General features: G+C 35.6%; 1 protein-coding gene across 4 annotated transcripts in view; it reads right to left on the bottom strand.

Annotated features, from left to right (window-relative positions):
- The window catches only part of LOC138309234 (calmodulin-regulated spectrin-associated protein 1-like), a 42,689-nt gene that overhangs the window by 3,945 nt on the left and 16,674 nt on the right, over positions 1 to 22,070 (bottom strand). Inside the window, exons 11-16 of one of the 4 annotated variants that reach the window (XM_069250388.1) lie at positions 17,379 to 20,841; positions 16,868 to 16,995; positions 16,282 to 16,493; positions 13,475 to 13,534; positions 2,229 to 2,315; positions 885 to 977 (exon numbers count right to left, since the gene is read on the bottom strand). In XM_069250388.1, coding sequence (XP_069106489.1) covers positions 885 to 977; positions 2,229 to 2,315; positions 13,475 to 13,534; positions 16,282 to 16,493; positions 16,868 to 16,995; positions 17,379 to 20,841 — 4,043 coding nt within the window. Of the gene's footprint in view, positions 1 to 884; positions 978 to 2,228; positions 2,316 to 13,474; positions 13,535 to 16,206; positions 16,494 to 16,867; positions 16,996 to 17,378; positions 20,842 to 22,070 lie in introns of all 4 variants that reach the window. The other 3 variants (XM_069250386.1, XM_069250389.1, XM_069250387.1) reach the window with 3 other exon arrangements.

Raw genomic sequence — 22,070 nt, forward strand, 5'->3', positions numbered from 1 at the left:
TTGTCGGGACCATGTCAGGATCATTTCATGCAAGTTTCAGCCAAATCGCACCAGTAGAACTTGAGAAGAAGTTCAAAATGTGTTTTCAAGATGGCGGCTGTGGCGGCCATCTTGGATTTCGGATCGACCCGAAAAGTAACAACACTTTGTCGGGACCATGTCAGGATCATTTCATGCAAGTTTCAGCCTAATTGCACCGGTAGAACTTGAGAAGAAGTTCAAAATGTATTTTCAAGATGGCGGCTGTGGCGGCCATCTTGGATTTCGGATCGACCCGAAAAATAACAACACTTTGTCGGGACCATGTCAGGATCATTTCATGCAAGTTTCAGCCAAATCGCACCGGTAGAACTTGAGAAGAAGTTCAAAATGTGTTTTCAAGATGGCGGCTTTGGCGGCCATCTTGGATTTCGGATCGACCCGAAAAATAACAACACTTTGTCGGGACCATGGCAGGATCATTTCATGCAAGTTTCAGCCAAATCGCACTGGTAGAACTTGAGAAGAAGTTCAAAATGTGAAAAGTTAACGCACGGCGCACGGCGGACGACGACGGACGAAACATGACGGCTATAGGTCATCCTGACCCTTCAGGTCAGATGACCTAACAAACCATCAATATTCCTTCAGTGGCTTGACCAAGAACAAATTGATAAATTGCTTGTTTTTCTGGGTAGCATTTCATATTAAAGAACAGTAATCCAGTAGATTTTTCTAACCTCTGTAATCCAACCCTGTATTAGACCCAGTGTCGCTTCTGTGTTAGCTTTAGACCGAAAAATTGAAACTTATTTAATTCATATTTATTTGTATTATTGTCATTCTTAGTGTATAAGTTGCAGAGAATTATCAGGAAATATCAGAGGTGTTGTCTAACAACTGACCTGCGTAATCAGAACCAGTGTTGGAACCAGTATTAGAGCCAGTGTCACTACTCTCCGTGTTGGCTTTTGACCGGCGACCTCGGTTGTACAAATCTGAAACAACATATTGATACATGATTTAGTCATATATATAGATATATTCCTACGCTATTGGTAATTAGTCCTATATCTCTGAACTATCATTAACTATTCCGTCTTTGCATATTACAGAGTTAGCTCCCTTGCGGGTAGGTATCGATTAATACGTCATTATTTTTTTAGCACAATTCACATTGTTTCCTACAAAAAGAATGATGTTACGCTCCCAAAAACATGACATTACAATCAATACCTACCCTCAAGTGCAGATAACTCTGTAATATGCAAATTCGGAATAACCTTGCAAAGACAAGTTTGAATTGATCATATGGCAGTTTCAAAGATATCAATTAAAATTGTTAACAGCACAGATTACTGTAAGTCAATTTTCTTCAGTGTGAGATTTACTTTCACGATGGATATAAAATCAAGAAAGTTTATTTCTGGGAATATCTACATCTCTTTAATTCATAGGAGTTTTTATTCAATTTTTAGATCCATGATTATTATTAAACATGCTCCACCGCCGACAGAGCATAAATGAGATTCATCATTTGAACTATAATTGGTGTTCAATCGTGTATATATATGCCTAATTAAAACAAAAAAGTAACATAAAATAATCTATTTCGCCTTGGGTGCATGCACAATCATTACTTCATTCCATATAAGATATAGTGCCAAGGAATTTTTTCGGGATGCAATTAATTATTTTTCATTTTTTTAACTTAAGGTAAAATTAAAAGCTCAAACTTTTCAATGGTGGTAATGGTGTAAAGTAAGTAATTTTTGTAATTGAAGAAAAATACCAAATTGTCTGCTCCTGTTTTTGATAGTGAAAAAATACCATTTTTCAGCGGTGGAGCATCTTTAATCTTCACGAACTTGTGAAATAGAAATTGTGAAATTTAGTTGCCACAAAAGTAAAGTTGGTTTACAGTAATTTGTAAATATTTTATGTTTTATTTTTCAATGGAATGTAAATTGTACATTTTCATTTAAGTTTTCGGTGATTTTTTTCCTAGTTAGTTGTGTGGTAAAATACCTGGTAACCTTCACTGAAATTTCTATTTAAAATAATTTTCACTGTATAACCAACTTTTCTGGTTACCAAATTGAATGTTATTCATTAATTCTTTTTTCTCTCCAACATCTTCAAATACCCAGCATTGACAGTAAATAAATCAAACTACATGTGACTTGTATGCGACACCTATGCATTTGTACCTGGACCAACCAGAAATGCTTAGTGCTACCAATAATTACCTGGACTTGCTGGTCTGCGATGAGTAATTCCGCCGTATGCCAGAGATTTCCCTTCAGCAGAACTCGTCATTAGGGTATTACAGGATACTGTTGAAACAGAAACCATTGACATGCAGACATAGATCCTACCTAGCTATCACAATTCAAATCCTCATCTGAACATTCAATCGGACTAAAATACAGATCCTTAGTCTCATAAAGGAGTGGACAACGTCGCATTAGGGGGTCAGATTCTGGTGACCTTTCAAATCAGCAAATTGGCTAGCCCATAGAGCACAACATAGCTATATGTATATCATAATATGCATGCTGTGATTTGATGTCATTTCCAGTTGATATAGCCTGATGGAGAAAATGCATTTGAATTGAAATATATGGAGTCTATAAACATCACCAGAATGTGACCCCTAATGCGATGTTATCAGATCCTGTACGAAAACTACTTGAGAATAAGGATATGATTTTAATCAGACTGATGAACATTGATACTCCATATTATACCATGATTATTTTAACCCTTTCTGTCACTAACTTCTCCATTAGAGATATAACTGAATGTTGGAACTATGTTGAACCTACAGTTAGACTGATCTTTGGTTCTGTACTGGCTGTTTTCTTCATATTTTTTTTTCTAATTAGTTTCAATTAGCTTAATCATGGAAGGTATCTTTAGGGACCAGACAATTACTTTGTTAATACCATCAATAGCATGCTATATATTTATCAACATTCTTCAATCCATTCAAAACTAAGAACTAGATTTATCTTCTGCAAAGCAGGAGCATGTACACACTTGAATCTCTTCACGATATTTTTTATTTTAAAACAATGAGGTTTTTTCTTTGTAACATGCAGTAGCAAAGGAGCACGTACATATTTGTAGAATTTCTGATGATATTTTTCATTTTAAGACAATGAGGTTTTTTCTTTGTAACATGCAGTAACAATGAGTCCATGATTAGATAGAGTAAAATCATAACTAGACAAAAGTCATTTTTGTAATATCATTGAGTGAAATGTAGATAAATAAAATAACAAGAGTCCTAAAGGGCCTGTATAGCTTACTTTTATCAACATTTTTGTTGATCAGAAAGTTTCCATTCTGATCTATTAGAATTTCTACCCTTCAAAGGGAAGTAATTCTGATACAGCTGAATGAAATTTCAAAAGGGGCTATTTTTACTCAGAAACTGTTACCAAAAATTATAAATAGACTTATGAATACACAATTATTATAGAATTTTCACTGATTATAACCAATAATCAAACGTGGTTTAACCCCTAACATCACTGACATGCAGAATGAATTTCAGACCATGCCATATATGCAACAAACTTTTTAACATCCATTTTTGCACATCACATACTGAAGGAAATCACATCAAGTTAATTATATTTTATTAAATATTATACAGTCAAGCAGTACTCTTGAAAGTAATATTTTAATAATTTCTCTAATATATCTCTCCACATCGAGAGAGAAGAATGAACATTTTCTTAGCATTATTCTTTTAAGAAGTAACATGCAACCTGCATAATCAAGATAATTTGCTCCATTTAAATAGAAATACTACATTGAATTAAATACAATTACAGAGACAGGATATATTTTTCAGGCTAGAACAAAATGCTAATAATATCATGTTTTCAGCTTTATACCTCAAAAAGAACCTGAAAAATAATTTTTTTTATATCAATATATTGCCATGAATACTATTTAAAAAATAATTTCAAAGATGCAAAATTTATTCTGTTTTCCTTATTTTTTTCTAATCAACTAGCTAATACATTTCTATAGCTAAAAACTAACAAATAAAATATCAAAACTAAAAGTAATTCTGCATGATTACATCTATCACTTATTATCAATCTTAAACGATTTAATAATTTCCTTGAAAACAATTGTTTAAGCTATTTAAAGAATTACTGAAGAATACCTAGAGCAATTTTGTTAATTAAGTTACCATAGTTAATATTCATGGCAAAACCTTTATTATGTAGCAAAATATTTGGACTATCTAAAAAGCTTTTTAATTTGATAAAATTAACATTGGTAAATCAGAATGCCCGGACCCTAACTGAGTCATACCAAAACACTCCAAATTTAATCAATCAATATTTGTGGGGGACCTAAACATGTCTTTTTGAACAGATCATGAATTTGTCCTTGTGATTCTGGCAACCTGTTCCCTTAGAAACAGATAGCCAGATTAATCATAGCTCATGAAACCCAGACATTGTTTCTTAATTTGCTATCTATCTCTCAACTTAAATCACATTATGACATTCAATTTATCATCAATTCATGGCGTTAAGACAAGGGAAATGAATAGGCTAATTAAACTACATAAAATATGAAACATTGAAGAGTGAAATGTTCTAATAAATTGAATATCTAAGAGAGATGGGGAAAAAAGGATTGGTATGGACGGAGTAATGCCCCTTTACACACCTGCCTTCCGCATTTTGCCCCTGGGTGGCGCTAAACCATGCGTACGTCTATATACCCCCGCGCTGAAATGTCAGAGAGGTAAAACTGTGCAGAAACAAAAAACCAAACCAAAGCAAAAACAGAAGATACATTTCAAGGGATATTCTTTTTCTTTTCCTTCAATTAGTTTCCCTAATTTGCATATTTGAAATGCATGGTTTAAAAACATTAAAACAACGTTTAAAATAATGTACAAAGAAAAATTAACTTTTTTTTTTTTTGGTCTTTATGGCTACTTTGTTTTTAATCCAACTTGATACTTTATTAATAGAGGTAAAATTCAGAAACATAAGAATTTCTCTTTCCTTTTCTTTCATGTCTAGATTTTTTGAGAAATTTTCTTTAACAATATTTAAGTTCAAAATAAGTATATGTTAATATCCCTTAGACACCTTGAAATGTATCTCCTTAGAGTAAGTAATCCATTGACCAGCAAATACTTAAGCAAAGACTGTCATAGATATACATAATCAATAATATCATCACAATAATGTATCACAATATTCAATATTCTGTATTTGTATATTACAGAGTTACCTGCCCTTACAGGTAGGTATTGATTATGATCTCGTGTGTTTGAAAGTATCGCCATAGTTTTCAGAGAAAAAGACGTTAATTTTGCTCACAGATTGACATCACAATCAATACCTACCCATAAGGGAGGTAACTCTACAATATGCAAAGACGGAATCACATGTTAAACAGTATTATCAAAGTGTCACATCTTACACACAACATGAACAACCACACTTCCAAGTACAGCAACAGATATAATTATCTGTGAAATTCTGACGACAAAATGACAGAATATGAAAGTCAGTAGAGTTTGACTGTAAATATCTTATTTCTTTATGTAAGTCGAATGAAAGACAAAATTGAACAAGTGGCCTTTATAATTGATACTTGTAATTTCATGACAGCTAGGGTAGAGTTGTGTCTAAGTTTGGAGTACACGACGTTATACACCAAAGATAATCTACATATTGTACCAATGTCTACTGTCAAATATCAACCCTATTCCTATCAGTAAGGTATGAAAAATACCCTAATTAATTCACTTAATTGATTAAATATCTTAATTACTTCTGAATCACTAAATTAATTTACAAATTATCGACTCCCATTAAAACCAACCAAATCTTTTTGAAGTCCTTAAAAATACAAAATGTACTGATATTTAGATTTAAATGCTTCAGAATTTGGCAAAATTTGTGTTAAAAAGCATCAATCTGTGAACATTACCAAAATCCCTAGGATTTGCCCAGATGATATATCACACAACACATAGACATACAGCTTCATGATATGTCATTTGATTTCCTTTCTTTAATGTTTATTTTAAAACAAAAATATTTTTTTTTAAATCTAGACATGCCATGCTTATTTCACTAATGAAGCCAGAAATTTTGAGAAATGCTTGAAGCTTGTGCACATTTTCTAATAAGCTTTAACCAATGGAAGCTCAGATACAAACAGGAGTTTAATAAGAGTAGGGGGAATCAATGTGTACTGGAAGAGCGATTTCAAAATGCTTAAAATCATCCAACATAAATGGCAAATCAATCAATCAAATTAAAGCAAAACTGCAAAAACTTAAAGATGCAAAAAGTGAAAATAAAACCATGCAAGTTAATATTAAAAACAATATTTAAGAATGATAGGCAAAAGGGCTTCATTACAACATATAGAAAAGAGGAAATTGTATCCCCTCTTTTTGTACAGGAGAGTTATCTGCCCTTGTGAGCAGGTTTTCATTGCAACATCTTCGGGAAAACAAAGATGAAACAATAAGTACATGCTCACAAAAGCAGATAATTTTAGAACTATTAAATGAAGAACAGAATACCCAGAAAGAGGAAAATAAAGATTTACAAAACATAGAGAAAATGTGTATTCCATAGGGTTGAAACATTTATACCAACACTATCAGGAGAAGGAATAGAAGGCACCATTTTGGGGGGATGGGGGACCTTTGATGGGATGTGACCAGGGTAGGTACACAAAACTGAAAAATAACCTAACATAGGAGTTTTTTATTTTTATGTGAAGAAGACACAAAAGGGAACAGTTTTCAGACAGGTACAGTTGTGTTGGAGAGATTTCTGAAATAAAGTAAGGTAGAAAACTCAAAGGGATTCAGAAACGTAACCAGAACCAAAATCTCACACAGACAAAACTAGACAAACTACAGCGATCACTAGCGCATGTTAGATTACCACGACAACGAGAATCAGGTAGGAACGGCAAAACAGGTATACAAATCGTCGGAATCATGGTCGGATGATGGTTGCTTAGAAATTATTAAATTTTACATCTATCCACAAATAAAAATTAAGAATTTTGTATATGTAAAAGATAACGTTTGTTAAAAATGTTCCAATAGACACATTATGGTTGAAGATTCAAAATTGTGTACATTTGAAATGTTGTAGGACGGAGATACCTTCAATCATTTTCAATGGCGATTCCCCCATGTCTTTCGAGCTCTCAACTACTAGCCATACATTAGAAAATTAAGACAACTACATATATAGATTGATTATTTTGATAAAGGTTCATTTAACATGACTTAATTGAATACTCACATAATATCGCATATTCATGTATCCACCACTAATTGAATCATCTTTTACAAATGGGCAACAATGGATTCTTTCCATATCTTTAGAACAATTTTGAAATCTTTGAGACATCTAATATCTGTTTTATCTACAAATAGAAAACTGGTTTGAATCCTGTCAATAAGGATCCCAAAACATGATTTTGCTTATGATATCTAAATGCACAATCTGCAGCAACGCTAAAAACACTTAACAAGTTCCCGAGTGAACCATAGGACTCTAATTGTGATAGCTTGTTGCAGAGTGATTCATCATGTCGAGCTATTAGAGATGCAAAACTACATCAGGACCCAGATAGTGGATGATTGTTGTTTGATCTGTGATTCCGTGCATTGACTTGGCGACACATACAGTTGGTTTGGTTGTTGTGATTTTTTTGCACACAGGCGAGGAGCAACGGCTCGGTATGTCATTCGTCTCCTTACTTTCCGTTCTTTACATGATGGCCGTATTCTTAGTTACCTGATAACTGACAAAAGGAAGATTAACTCTCGCCTTGCTTAGTCCTCACATGTTATCTTATCTCACTCTCAGCTTCCAATCCATTCATGTTTTATTCCTACAACAAAACAATGCATATTTTTAGTACACGTATACTACATACATTCTCTACAGTTCTGATTCTAACCAAGTTGCGTACAATCAATTTACCTAAGTGATGTAACGATCACCTACTAAACACTTCCTCATATTTCATGGTTGGAAAAATGTGGGTTTAGATAATGATACAACATAAACAGTGATTCTATATTCTATATTGTTGACCCTTTCGATGAATTAGTATGATGTCGTCACAATTCTCTGTCAATTGAACATGGAATAGGTGTATAAGGGGGTTAAGGTTGTCTTCAAATTACACATCGTTACCTAGGTCATACAAAACTTTTTCTCAGATATTAAGGACTAAAATTCTAAAAATAAGTTTCTTCACGACAACCACCAACTGAACAGGTACCAACTTGAGCATGGATGTGTTTTCAAATGGCGGCTGTGGCAGCCTCCTGAATTTCTCGACCCGAAAAATAACAACACTTTGTCAGGACAGTCAGGATCATTTCCATCAGCCAAATTAGAACTTGAGAAGGAGTTCAAAATGTGCTTTCAAGATGGCGGCTGTGGCGGCCATCTTGGTTTCTTGGATTGACCCTAACAACACTTTGTCGGGACATATCAGGATCATTTCATGACAGTTTCAGCCAAACCGCACAGGTAGAACTTGAGAAGAAGTTCAAAATGTGTTTTCAAGATGGCGGCTGTGGCAGCCATCTTGAATTTCGGATCGACCCGAAAAATAACAACACTTTGTCAGGACCATGTCAGGATCATTTCATGCAAGTTTCAGCCAAATCACACCAGTAGAACTTGAGAAGGAGTTCAAAATGTGCTTTCAAGATGGCGGCTGTGGCGGCCATCTTGGTTTTTGGATCGACCTGAAAAATAACAACACTTTGTCGGGACCATGTCAGGATCATTTCATGCAAGTTTCAGCCAAATCGCACTAGTAGAACTTGAGAAGAAGTTCAAAATGTGTTTTCAAGATGGGGGCTGTGGCGGCCATCTTGGATTTCGGATCGACCCGAAAAGTAACAACACTTTGTCGGGACCATGTCAGGATCATTTCATGCAAGTTTCAGCCTAATTGCACCGGTAGAACTTGAGAAGAAGTTCAAAATGTATTTTCAAGATGGCGGCTGTGGCGGCCATCTTGGATTTCGGATCGACCCGAAAAATAACAACATTTTGTCGGGACCATGTCAGGATCATTTCATGCAAGTTTCAGCCTATAATCGCACCGGTAGAACTTGAGAAGAAGTTCAAAATGAGTTTTCAAGATGGCGGCTTTGGCGGCCATCTTGGATTTCGGATCGACCCGAAAAATAACAACACTTTGTCGGGACCATGGCAGGATCATTTCATGCAAGTTTCAGCCAAATTGCACTGGTAGAACTTGAGAAGAAGTTCAAAATGTGAAAAGTTAACGCACGGCGCACGGCGGACGACGACGGACGAAACACGACGGCTATAGGTCATCCTGACCCTTCGGGTCAGATGACCTAACAAACCATCAAATATTCCTACAGTGGCTTGACCAAGAAAAAAATGATAAATGTCTTGTTTTTCTGGGTAGCGTTTCATATCAAAGAACTGTAATCCAGTAGATTTTTCCAACCTCTGTAATCCAACCCTGTATACGACCCAGTGTCGCTTTTGTGTTAGCTTTAGACCGAAAAATTGATCCTTACTTAATTCATATTAATTTGTATTATTGTCATTCTTAGTGTAAAAGTTGCAGTGAATAATCAGGAAATATCAGAGGTGTTGTCTAACAGCTGACCTGCGTAATCAGAACCAGTGTTGGAACCAGTATTAGAGCCAGTGTCACTACTCTCCGTGTTGGCTTTTGACCGGCGACCTCGGTTGTACAAATCTGAAACAACATATTGATACATGATTTAGTCATATATATAGATATATTCCTACGCTATTGGTAATTAGTCCTATATCTCTGAACTATCATTAACTATTCCGTCTTTGCATATTACAGAGTTAGCTCCCTTGCGGGTAGGTATCGATTAATACGTCATTATTTTTTTAGCACAATTCACATTGTTTCCTACAAAAAGAATGATGTTACGCTCCCAAAAACATGACATTACAATCAATACCTACCCTCAAGTGCAGATAACTCTGTAATATGCAAATTCGGAATAACCTTGCAAAGACAAGTTTGAATTGATCATATGGCAATTTCAACGATATCAATTAAAATTGTTAACAGCACTGTTTACTGTAAGTCAATTTTCTTCAGTGTGAGATTTACTTTCACAATGGATATAAAATCAAGAAAGTTTGTTTCTGGGAATATCTACATTTCTTTTATTAATAGGAGTTTTTATTCAATTTTTAGATCCATGATCATTATTAAAGATGCTCCACCGCCGACAGAGCATAAATGAGATTCATCATTTGAACAATAATTGGTGTTCAATCGTGTATATATATGCCTAATTAACACAAAAAAATAACATAAAATAATCTATTTCGCCTTGGGTGCATGCGCAATCATTACTTCATTCCATATAAGATATAGTGCCAAGGAATTTTTTCGGGATGCAATTAATTATTTTTCATTTTTTTAACTTAAGGTAAAATTAAAAGCTCAAACTTTTCAATGGTGGTAACGGTGTAAAGTAAGTAATTTTTGTAATTGAAGAAAAATACCAAATTGTCTGCTCCTGTTTTTGATAGTGAAAAAATACCATTTTTCAGCGGTGGAGCATCTTTAATCTTCACGAACTTGTGAAATAGAAATTGTGAAATTTAGTTGCCACAAAAGTAAAGTTGGTTTACGGTAATTTGTAAATATTTTATGTTTTATTTTTCAATGGAATGTAAATTGTACATTTTTATTTAAGTTTTCGGTGATTTTTTTCCTAGTTAGTTGTGTGGTAAAATACCTGGTAACCTTCACTGAAATTTCTATTTAAAATAATTTTCACTGTATAACCAACTTTTCTGGTTACCAAATTGAATGTTATTCATTAATTCTTTTTTCTCTCCAACATCTTCAAATACCCAGCATTGACAGTAAATAAATCAAACTACATGTGACTTGTATGCGACACCTATGCATTTGTACCTGGACTAACCAGAAATGCTTAGTGCTACCAATAATTACCTGGACTTGCTGGTCTGCGATGAGTAATTCCGCCGTATGCCAGAGATTTCCCTTCAGCAGAACTTGTCATTAGGGTATTACAGGATACTGTTGAAACAGAAACCATTGACATGCAGACATAGATCCTACCTAGCTCACTCAATCCAAATTCTCATCTGAACATTCAATCGGACTAAAATACAGATCCTTAGCCTCATAAAGGAGTGGACAACGTCGCATTAGGGGGTCAGATTCTGGTGACCTTTCAAATCAGCAAATTGGCTAGCCCATAGAGCACAACATAGCTATATGTATATCATAATATGCATGCTGCGATTTGATGTCATTCCCAGTTGATATAGCCTGATGGAGAAAATGCATTTGAATTGAAATATATGGAGTCTATAAACATCACCAGAATGTGACCCCTAATGCGATGTTATCAGATCCTGTACGAAAACTACTTGAGAATAAGGATATGATTTTAATCAGACTTATCAACATTGATACTCCATATTATACCATGATTATTTTAACCCTTTCTGTCACTAACTTCTCCATTAGAGATATAACTGTATGTTGGAACTATGTTGAACCTACAGTTAGACTGATCTTTGGTTCTGTACTGGCTGTTTTCTTCATATTTTTTTTTTTCTAATTAGTTTCAATTAGCTTAATCATGGAAGGTATCTTTAGGGACCAGACAATTACTTTGTTAATACCATCAATAGCATGCTATATATTTATCAACATTCTTCAATCCATTCAAAACTAAGAACTAGATTTATCTTCTGCAAAGCAGGAGCATGTACACACTTGAATCTCTTCACGATATTTTTTATTTTAAAACAATGAGGTTTTTTCTTTGTAACATGCAGTAGCAAAGGAGCACGTACATATTTGTAGAATTTCTGATGATATTTTTCATTTTAAGACAATGAGGTTTTTTCTTTGTAACATGCAGTAACAATGAGTCCATGATTAGATAGAGTAAAATCATAACTAGACAAAAGTCATTTTTGTAATATCATTGAGTGAAATGTAGATAAATAAAATAACAAGAGTCCTAAAGGGCCTGTATAGCTTACTTTTATCAACATTTTTGTTGATCAGAAATTTTCCATTCTGATCTATTAGAATTTCTACCCTTCAAAGGGAAGTAATTCTGATACAGCTGAATGAAATTTCAAAAGGGGCTATTTTTACTCAGAAACTGTTACCAAAAATTATAAATAGACTTATGAATACACAATTATTATAGAATTTTCACTGATTATAACCAATAATCAAACGTGGTTTAACCCCTAACATCACTGACATGCAGAATGAATTTCAGACCATGCCATATATGCAACAAACTTTTTAACATCCATTTTTGCACATCACATACTGAAGGAAATCACATCAAGTTAATTATATTTTATATGAATATTATACAGTCAAGCAGTACTCTTGAAAGTAATATTTTCATTATTTCTCTAATATATCTCTCCACATCCAGAGAGAAGAATGAACATTTTCTCTATCATTATTCTTTTAAGAAGTAACATGCAACCTGCATAATCAAGATAATTTGCTCCATTTAAATAGAAATACTACATTGAATTAAATACGATTACAGAGACATGATATATTTTTCAGGCTAGAACAAAATGCTAATAATATCATGTTTTCAGCTTTATACCTCAAAAAGAACCTGAAAAATAATTTTTTTATATCAATATATTGCCATGAATACTATTTAAAAAAATAATTTCAAAGATGCAAAATTTATTCTGTTTTCCTTATTTTTTCTAATCAACTAGCTTATACATTTCTATAGCTAAAAACTAACAAATAAAATATCAAAACTAAAAGTAATTCTGCATGATTACATCTATCACTTATTATCAATCTTAAACAATTTAATAATTTCCTTGAAAACAATTGTTTAAGCTATTTAAAGAATTACTGAAGAATACCTAGAGCAATTTTGTTAATTAAGTTACCATAGTTAATATTCATGGCAAAACCTTTATTATGTAGCAAAATATTTGGACTATCTAAAAAGCTTTTTAATTTGATAAAATTAACATTGGTAAATCAGAATGCCCGGACCCTAACTGAGTCATACCAAAACACTCCAAATTTAATCAATCAATATTTGTGGGGGACCTAAACATGTCTTTTTGAACAGATCATGAATTTGTCCTTGTGATTCTGGCAACCTCTTCCCTTAGAAACAGATAGTCAGATTAATCATAGCTCATGAAATCCAGACATTGTTTCTTAATTTGCTATCTATCTCTCAACTTAAATCACATTATGACATTCAATTTATCATCAATTCATGGCATTAAGACAAGGGAAATGAATAGGCTAATTAAACTACATAAAATATGAAACATTGAAGAGTGAAATGTTCTACTAAATTGAATATCTAAGAGAGATGGGGAAAAAAGGATTGGTATGGACGGAGTAATGCCCCTTTACACACCTGCCTTCCGCATTTTGCCCCTGGGTGGCGCTAAACCATGCGTACGTCTATACCCCCGCGCTGAAATGTCAGAGAGGTAAAACTGTGCAGAAACAAAAAACCAAACCAAAGCAAAAACAGAAGATACATTTCAAGGGATATTCTTTTTCTTTTCCTTCAATTAGTTTCCCTAATTTGCATATTTGAAATGCATGGTTTAAAAACATTAAAACAAAGTTTAAAATAATGTACAAAGAAAAATTAACTTTTTTTTTTCTTTGGTCTTTATGGCTACTTTGTTTTTAATCCAACTTGATACTTTATTAATAGAGTTAAAATTCAGAAACATAAGAATTTCTTTTTCCTTTTCTTTCGTATCTCAATTTTTTGAGAAATTTTCTTTAACAATATTTAAGTTCAAAATAAGTATATGTTAATATCCCTTAGACACCTTGAAATGTATCTCCTTAGAGTAAGTAATCCATTGACCAGCAAATACTTAAGCAAAGACTGTCATAGATATACATAATCAATAATATCATCACAATAATGTATCACAATATTCAATATTCTGTATTTGTATATTACAGAGTTATCTGCCCTTACAGGTAGGTATTGATTATGATCTCCTGTGTTTGAGAGTATCGCCATAGTTTTCAGAGAAAAAGACGTTAATTTTGCTCACAGATTGACATCACAATCAATACCTACCCATAAGGGAGGTAACTCTACAATATGCAAAGACGGAATCACATGTTAAACAGTATTATCAAAGTGTCACATCTTACACACAACATGAACAACCACACTTCCAAGTACAGTAACAGATATAATTATCTGTGAAATTCTGATGACAAAATGACAGAATATCATAGTCAGTAGAGTTTGACTGTAAATATCTTATTTCTTTATGTAAGTCGAATGAAAGACAAAATTGAACAAGTGGCCTTTATAATTGATACTTGTAATTTCATGACAGCTAGGGTAGAGTTGTGTCTAAGTTTGGAGTACACGACGTTATACACCAAAGATAATCTACATATTGTACCAGTGTCTACTGTCAAATATCAACCCTATTCCTATCAGTAAGGTATGAAAAATACCCTAATTAATTCACTTAATTGATTAAATATCCTAAATACTTCTGAATCACTAAATCAATTTACAAATTATCGACTCCCATTAAAACCAACCAAATCTTTTTGAAGTCCTTAAAAAATACAAAATGTACTGATATTTAGATTTAAATGCTTCAGAATTTAGCAAAATTGTGTTAAAAAGCATCAATCTGTGAACATTACCAGAATCCCTAGGATTTGCCCAGATGATATATCACACAATACATAGACATACAGCTTCATGATATGTCATTTGATTTCCTTTCTTTAATGTTTATTTAAAACAAAAATATTTTTTTTAAATCTAGACATGCCATGCTTATTTCACTAATGAAGCCAGAAATTTTGAGAGATGCTTGAAGCTTGTGCACATTTTCTAATAAGCTTTAACCAATGGAAGCTCAGATACAAACAGGAGTTTAATAAGTGTAGGGGGAATCAATGTGTACTGGAAGAGCGATTTCAAAATGCTTAAAATCATCCAACATAAATGGCAAATCAATCAATCAAATTAAAGCAAAACTGCAAAAACTTAAAGATGCAAAAAGTGAAAATAAAACCATGCAAGCTAATATTAAAAACAATATTTAAGAATGATAGGCAAAAGGGCTTCATTACAACATATAGAAAAGAGGAAATTGTATCCCCTCTTTTTGTACAGGAGAGTTATCTGCCCTTGTGAGCAGGTTTTCATTGCAACATTTTCGGGAAAACAAAGATGAAACAATAAGTACATGCTCACAAAAGCAGATAATTTTAGAACTATTAAATGAAGAACAGAATACCAGAAAGAGGAAAATAAAGATTTACAAAACATAGAGAAAATGTGTATTCCATAGGGTTGAAACGTTTATACCAACATTCAGGAGAAGGAATAGAAGGCACCATTTTGGGGGATGGGGAGACCTTTGATGGGATGTGACCAGGGTAGGTACACAAACTGAAAATATCCTAACATAGGAGTTTTTATTTTTATGTGAAGAAGACAAAAAGGAACAGTTTTCAGACAGGTACAGTTGTGTTGGAGAGATTTCTGAAATAAAGTAGGTAGAAACTCAAAGGGATTCAGAAACGTAACCAGAACCAAAATCTACAGACAAAACTAGACAAACTACAGCGATCACTAGCATGTTAGATCACGACACAGAATCAGGTAGGAACGGCAACAGGTACACGAAACTTGGCGGATAATACTGTTAAATTATTAAATTAACATCTATCAAATAAACATTAAGAATTTTGTATATGTAAAGATAACGTATGTTAAACTGTTCCAATAGAACTGTATGGTTTAAGATCAAAATTTTGGTAAGTTGAATTTTAGACAGATACTTCAATCATTTTCAATGGCATTCCCCCATTCTTCTCCTATCCTCTTTAGAAAATTAAACTTACATATCTGAATTGATTTTTTGAAAAGTTTCATTTAACATGCTTAATTGAATATCTCTAAAATCGATATTCATATCCATCACTAATTGAATCTTTTTCAAATGGCAACATGGATTCTTTAACAATTTTGAAAATCTTGAGATTCTAATATCTGTTTATTACAATAGAAAATGGTTGAATCTGTCAATAGGATTCCAAACATGATTTGTGAGTATCTAACCAGATCGAGCAAGCTAAACTTACAAGATCCCGAGTGACCAGGACTAATAGTGAAAGCTTGAGCAGAGAGATCCTCTTGTGAGCTATTTGAGTGCAAACCTTCATCAGACCCAGATTGGATGTTTGTTTTGGCTACGTGCATGGACTTGGGTCTTGGTTTGTTTGTTGATTTTTCCCGGCGAGGAGCCGGACGGTTGTATTCGTCTCCTTCTTCCTGTTCTTGCCGTTTCTTTTCCTGATACTGACGGAAGATCAACTCTCGCCTTGCTTTGTCCTCTTGTTTCTTTCTCTCAGCTTCCTCCTGTTTTAATCTACAAAAACACATGATATTTTAGTACACGTATCTACTCATTCTCTACTGTTCTGATTCAACCACACTGTACATCAATTCTAAGTGATGTAAGTTACCTCCTAACATTTCTCAAATTTCAGGTTGGAAAGTGTGGTTTATATAATGATACACAACCAGTGAATATTTTATTGTGACCTTTCGATGACTAGTATGATGTGTCACCTTCATCAGACAATTGACCAGAAAAGGTGTAAAAAGTGTTAAGGTTGTCTTCAAATTACACATCGTACTAGTCATCAAAACTTTTCTCAGATATTAAGACTAAAATCTCTTAAAAAAAGTTTCTTCACGACAACCACCAACTGAACCACCAACCTGAGCATGGATACAAACCTCTCCTGTTCTTTTTTACGAGCCATTTCCATCTCTTTGTACGATCGTTTGCGTTCTTGGTCCTCTTTACGTTTGATCTGCATCTGAATAAGTTTTTCTTTCTTCCTCAACATTTCATCATCAGTAATCTGGGGGGAAAAAAATATTGATAATTACATCACATAAAATCCTTATAATTGTACACAGTGGAAAATATATTTAATGTTTGGAAAAACATAACAGATTGGCTTTAAGATGCAAATATATAACTTTATTAAGTTGTACATGAAGTTTAACTTTGACCATTCTAAAAGAACTTCATTCATCGTAAAAACTTGTGTAATTTGCGCACTTTTTCTATCCAAAAACAAAATTTGATGTAGGAAGTGCACAATCAGTAAATTACATTAATAAACCCACGTTCTCCATTAAGATAATCACCATCGCTCTCCTGTAGCTAATTAGTGTAAATGTCTGACAAAACTACCAATACTTAATGTAGACTTAAAATTCACAATATTTAAATACTGACCTGATCTTGAGAATCTTTTTCAGGTTCAATTTCAAATCCTATTGGAGGCTCTGCTGGAACCACTGGCTGGGCATACACTGACATGTCTATGCCTGGCTGATGTGTTTTCTGGGTCTCTGAGGCTGGTGGAATGTCCCATTTGGCACGCTGAGGCGACACTGAACTACGATCACGAGTTTGGCCAGTAGGTGGAGCTAAAGAGGCCTGACTAGAAGGTACACTGTCCTGATTTGCTTGCGAATGTTGCTGATCCTTTCGACTACGCTCCTTTCCTAGCGTGGGTTTGGTTCTCTTTGGAGATCCGTCCCCAAATGACACAAAGAACCCACCGTTTTGTCCTACAGAGTTTACACTACCACTATCATCTGACCGATCGTCTTGGGCTTTCATTTCGCCCACACGATCCTGATGATCTAAATGTTGTGATGTTTCTGTTTTGACCACATTACGATCACCAGACACTGTAGTAATGTCCTGTGAGGCCGTACCATCACCTACAGCTGTATTGTTTGACGACGGAATGTTAGCAGCAGAAGTCGGGTTATATGGCTGAGCCCCGACGTGACTAGGCATACTGTTAGCGTTACTTGTGTACCCCGGATAGGAGGGGACAATGTAGGTTGAGGCTATAGGCGGTGGAGGCTGGAACTGCTGCATCCCCATACCATAGTGTGGCGAGGATACACTGGGAACTCCAAACTGTGACCCCGGCGGCATGTGTTGGGGGTACTGCTGGGGGAAGGCCGGGGAGGGGGGATACCCGTGAGGTGGGGTAGGGGGGAACTGTTGTGGGGGGTAGGGAGGAGCAGGCTGGGTAGGGTACCCAGAGTAAATCACAGGAGCTTGAGGCATGTTGACATACTGGTTCTGACAGGTGTAGACCCCCATCGGCAGGCCTCCAGGCTGGTGCTGCTGGTAGCCAGGTATCTGTTGTAGAGACGTGGGATGCTGGGTGTAGTCACTCTCCTTACTGAGTCGCTCTGGTGTAGGTACACCATGATGTTGTAAAGATGCCGGGTGTTGGGTAATTCTTCTCTCACTCATACCTCCATCAACATCAGGCTTTGCCGTTTGTCCAGGCTGGTGTCTGGTAGGTGTGGCAGTTCGCTCAGTCGGCTCACGATGAGGAGACGCTGACGACCGTTCACGCGTTCGTTCATGTACAGGCCCAGATGATGCGGCATTCATTTTCATGGATTTGAGCTGATCCTGTTGTAGATTTAGACGACTGATTTCTCCCTGAAGGTCTACAAGGCTTTGATTTAATTTGTCCAGAGATCGATTATATTGTTTAGGATCCTCTTGTTTTTTATCTTGTGGATGTCTTTGATCCGACGGTCGTGGGGGACTTTCTGAAACTTCACCACGCCGGGGAGGACTTTCAGAAACCATCATCCTTTGAGAAGGACTCTCTGAGACGATCATCCTCTGTGGAGGACTCTCTGAGACTATCCTCCTCTGTGGAGGACTCTCGGAGACGATCATCCTCTGTGGAGGACTCTCTGAGACGATCATTCTCTGTGGAGGGCTCTCAGAGGCGATCATCCTCTGTGGAGGACTTCCAGATATTCTCTCGTCTGAGAGAGACATCCTGTGATGTGGACTTGGTACTGATATCCGTCTCGACTGATTATCTCTCACATGCTCATTCTCCATTTCTGATGACGATGGAATCAGAACATCATCCTCCCTGAACCATTTTTTCCTCACATTTTCTATTGTCTGTTGAATTCCTTCACGGGAAAATGGCCGCTGTTGGCCACGCTCACTTGGTACATCACCTTGACCCTGGCGATCAGACTGTACCATTCTGGATCCAGGAATGTCACGATCAAGCGATCTAGTTTCACGGTCTAGTGACCTAGGTCGGCTACTGTCCAGAGCTGAACTGAAGGCTGACCTTGGGAGGGTCTGACTACTATAGTTCCCCACAGTCTCTGCCTCGGGAATCCTACCATTCACAACATCCTCTGGCCTATCAGTATTGGGCTTTTGAATTACTTGTAGGAAAGCTGTTTTTCCCATCCTCTGACGTAGTTTCTGATGCTGAGCTTCCATACGGTGTTTCTTTCTCTCAATCATTTTACGTTTTTCTTCCAGTTTCAGACGTATCTGAAGCATGTCTGTCCCTCCCGCTTCTCCTGTTTCCCCGTTTTCAACGTTTCCTGAATCAGGTGTGACAGGAACAGGCTCGGGTTGTTGCTGTGTTGTCTGCTGCCAAGTTCTCTGATTAGGCAGAGCAGCGAACGTTGTCTTTTTCTCTGGCCTTGCTCTGTCTGACCTCTGAGATTGTAGTGAAGATTTCCGTGTCTGAACAGGATCCTGACCTTTTATCATATATACGAATCCGGAATTATCCGTCTGAACGACATTTTGCTTCATACGTTTTATCTCAGCAAAGCTTGTTGTGTTACTCAGTTTCTGATCCCCAACTGGGGGTGTATGAGTTTTTATCACAAAAGGTTTGTTTTGCATACTGAATTTATCTGTTCCAGAAGAAGATTTTGTCAATGAAGAAATTTTCCTAGAACCACGAGAATCTGATGATTCCCTATCCTTATGATCACAATGAATTTTGTGCGATTCGTGGTCAGAATAATCACCAGAACTTCGACTGCTTGCTATGCTTCCTTCCCGCGATCCCCATCGCTGGAGAACTGAGTTAGTATTGCTGTCACTGACCACAGGTATACCAGCCGCACGAGCCATCTCCGGCGTATACGTCTGATCCGAGATCGTGTAGCTAGTTTTCACGAACTCTGACCTAGAATCTGAATGCGGCTGTTCAGACAGTCGTCCTGACTGAGACAGATCTGTTTGAACCGTGAAGGCGGCGTAATTCTGTTGCTGTTGGGCTGACGTTGGAACACGGGGTGATTCGCCTATATCAGAAATCTGTCCTTCAGATAGAGGCGTGACAACATCTCGTAGAGAACTATCACTACTGTCACTTACAAAGCTGGACATGAGACTACTCCTGGTGCTGTTACCTTTGGGAGGTGTGGTAGGTTTCCTCCTTTCTCTATCCCCCCTCTCCATCTCCTTGCTGTGCTGATTGGATTTCTCTTTCGCCGGCCGTAACTTTGCTGGAAGTAGCGGTTCCAAACGATTCTGGGAACCTATTTGATCTACTCCGCTACTTGACCGAGATACATCACCAAATTTACCAAGATCATTATTGTCAATTGTATTGTCATGGGATGTTCGGAGCGTCGTGGCTCCAGACGTCACACTCTGAAGTTCCATGTAGTCTGGGTGATCTGGATTACGTAAGTTAGAAGCCTCTGAAGACGTGTCGTGTGAGTGAGACAGGGTAGGGGGTGGAGTGTTACTCTCACTCAAGCTACCCAGGTCCACACTGAGGCGGTCGTCAGAGAAACTGTCGTTGAGATCACTGTCTATACTGACGTTCGCCAGGAGACTGTTGGTTCCTGTACTCTGCTGGCTCTGACGGTGAGGGTCACTGGGAAAGATAACAAGAAAGAATTATCAAAACAATGACCAGGAACTAAATGGGTCATTTAGTATAAGATTACACTTTGAATATTTCTTTTCAATGATGAAGTAACTCATTTTAATTTCACATCTTTCCATTTATTATTTATCCTGACAAGAACTTGTCATGTTAATATCGAAATCATTTTTTGAATAATCTATAAAATATGTTTTTTGCTAAGGTTTTTTCATAGCAATCAATCCATATATAGTATTCCACATCTACATATAATCACATTATCTCTCTGATAATTACCTATCCTGTTGATTATATTCCACATCTACATATAATCACATTATCTCTCTGATAATTACCTATCCTGTTGATTATATTCCACACCTACATATAATCACATTATCTCTCTGATAATTACCTATCCTGTTGATTATATTCCACACCTACATATAATCACACTATCTCTCTGATAATTACCTATCCTGTTGATTATATTCCACATCTACATATAATCACATTATCTCTCTGATAATTACCTATCCTGTTGATTATATTCCACATCTACATATAATCACATTATCTCTCTGATAATTACCTATCCTGTTGATTATATTCCACACCTACATATAATCACATTATCTCTCTGATAATTACCTATCCTGTTGATTATATTCCACATCTACATATAATCACATTATCTCTCTGATAATTACCTATCCTGTTGATTATATTCCACACTACATATAATCACATTATCTCTCTGATAATTACCTATCCTGTTGATTATATTCCAAATCTACATATAATCACATTATCTCTCTGATAATTACCTATCCTGTTGATTATATTCCACATCTACATATAATCACATTATCTCTCTGATAATTACCTATCCTGTTGATTATATTCCACACCTACATATAATCACATTATCTCTCTGATAATTACCTATCCTGTTGATTATATTCCACACCTACATATAATCACATTATCTCTCTGATAATTACCTATCCTGTTGATTATATTCCACACCTACATATAATCACATTATCTCTCTCTGATAATTACCTATCCTGTTGATTATATTCCACACCTACATATAATCACATTATCTCTCTGATAATTACCTATCCTGTTGATTATATTCCACACCTACATATAATCGCACTATCTCTCTGATAATTACCTATCCTGTTGATTATATTCCACATCTTCATATAATCACATTATCTCTCTGATAA

The sequence above is a fragment of the Argopecten irradians genome, chromosome 15, assembly GCF_041381155.1.
Source record: "Argopecten irradians isolate NY chromosome 15, Ai_NY, whole genome shotgun sequence".
NCBI lineage: Eukaryota > Metazoa > Mollusca > Bivalvia > Pectinida > Pectinidae > Argopecten > Argopecten irradians.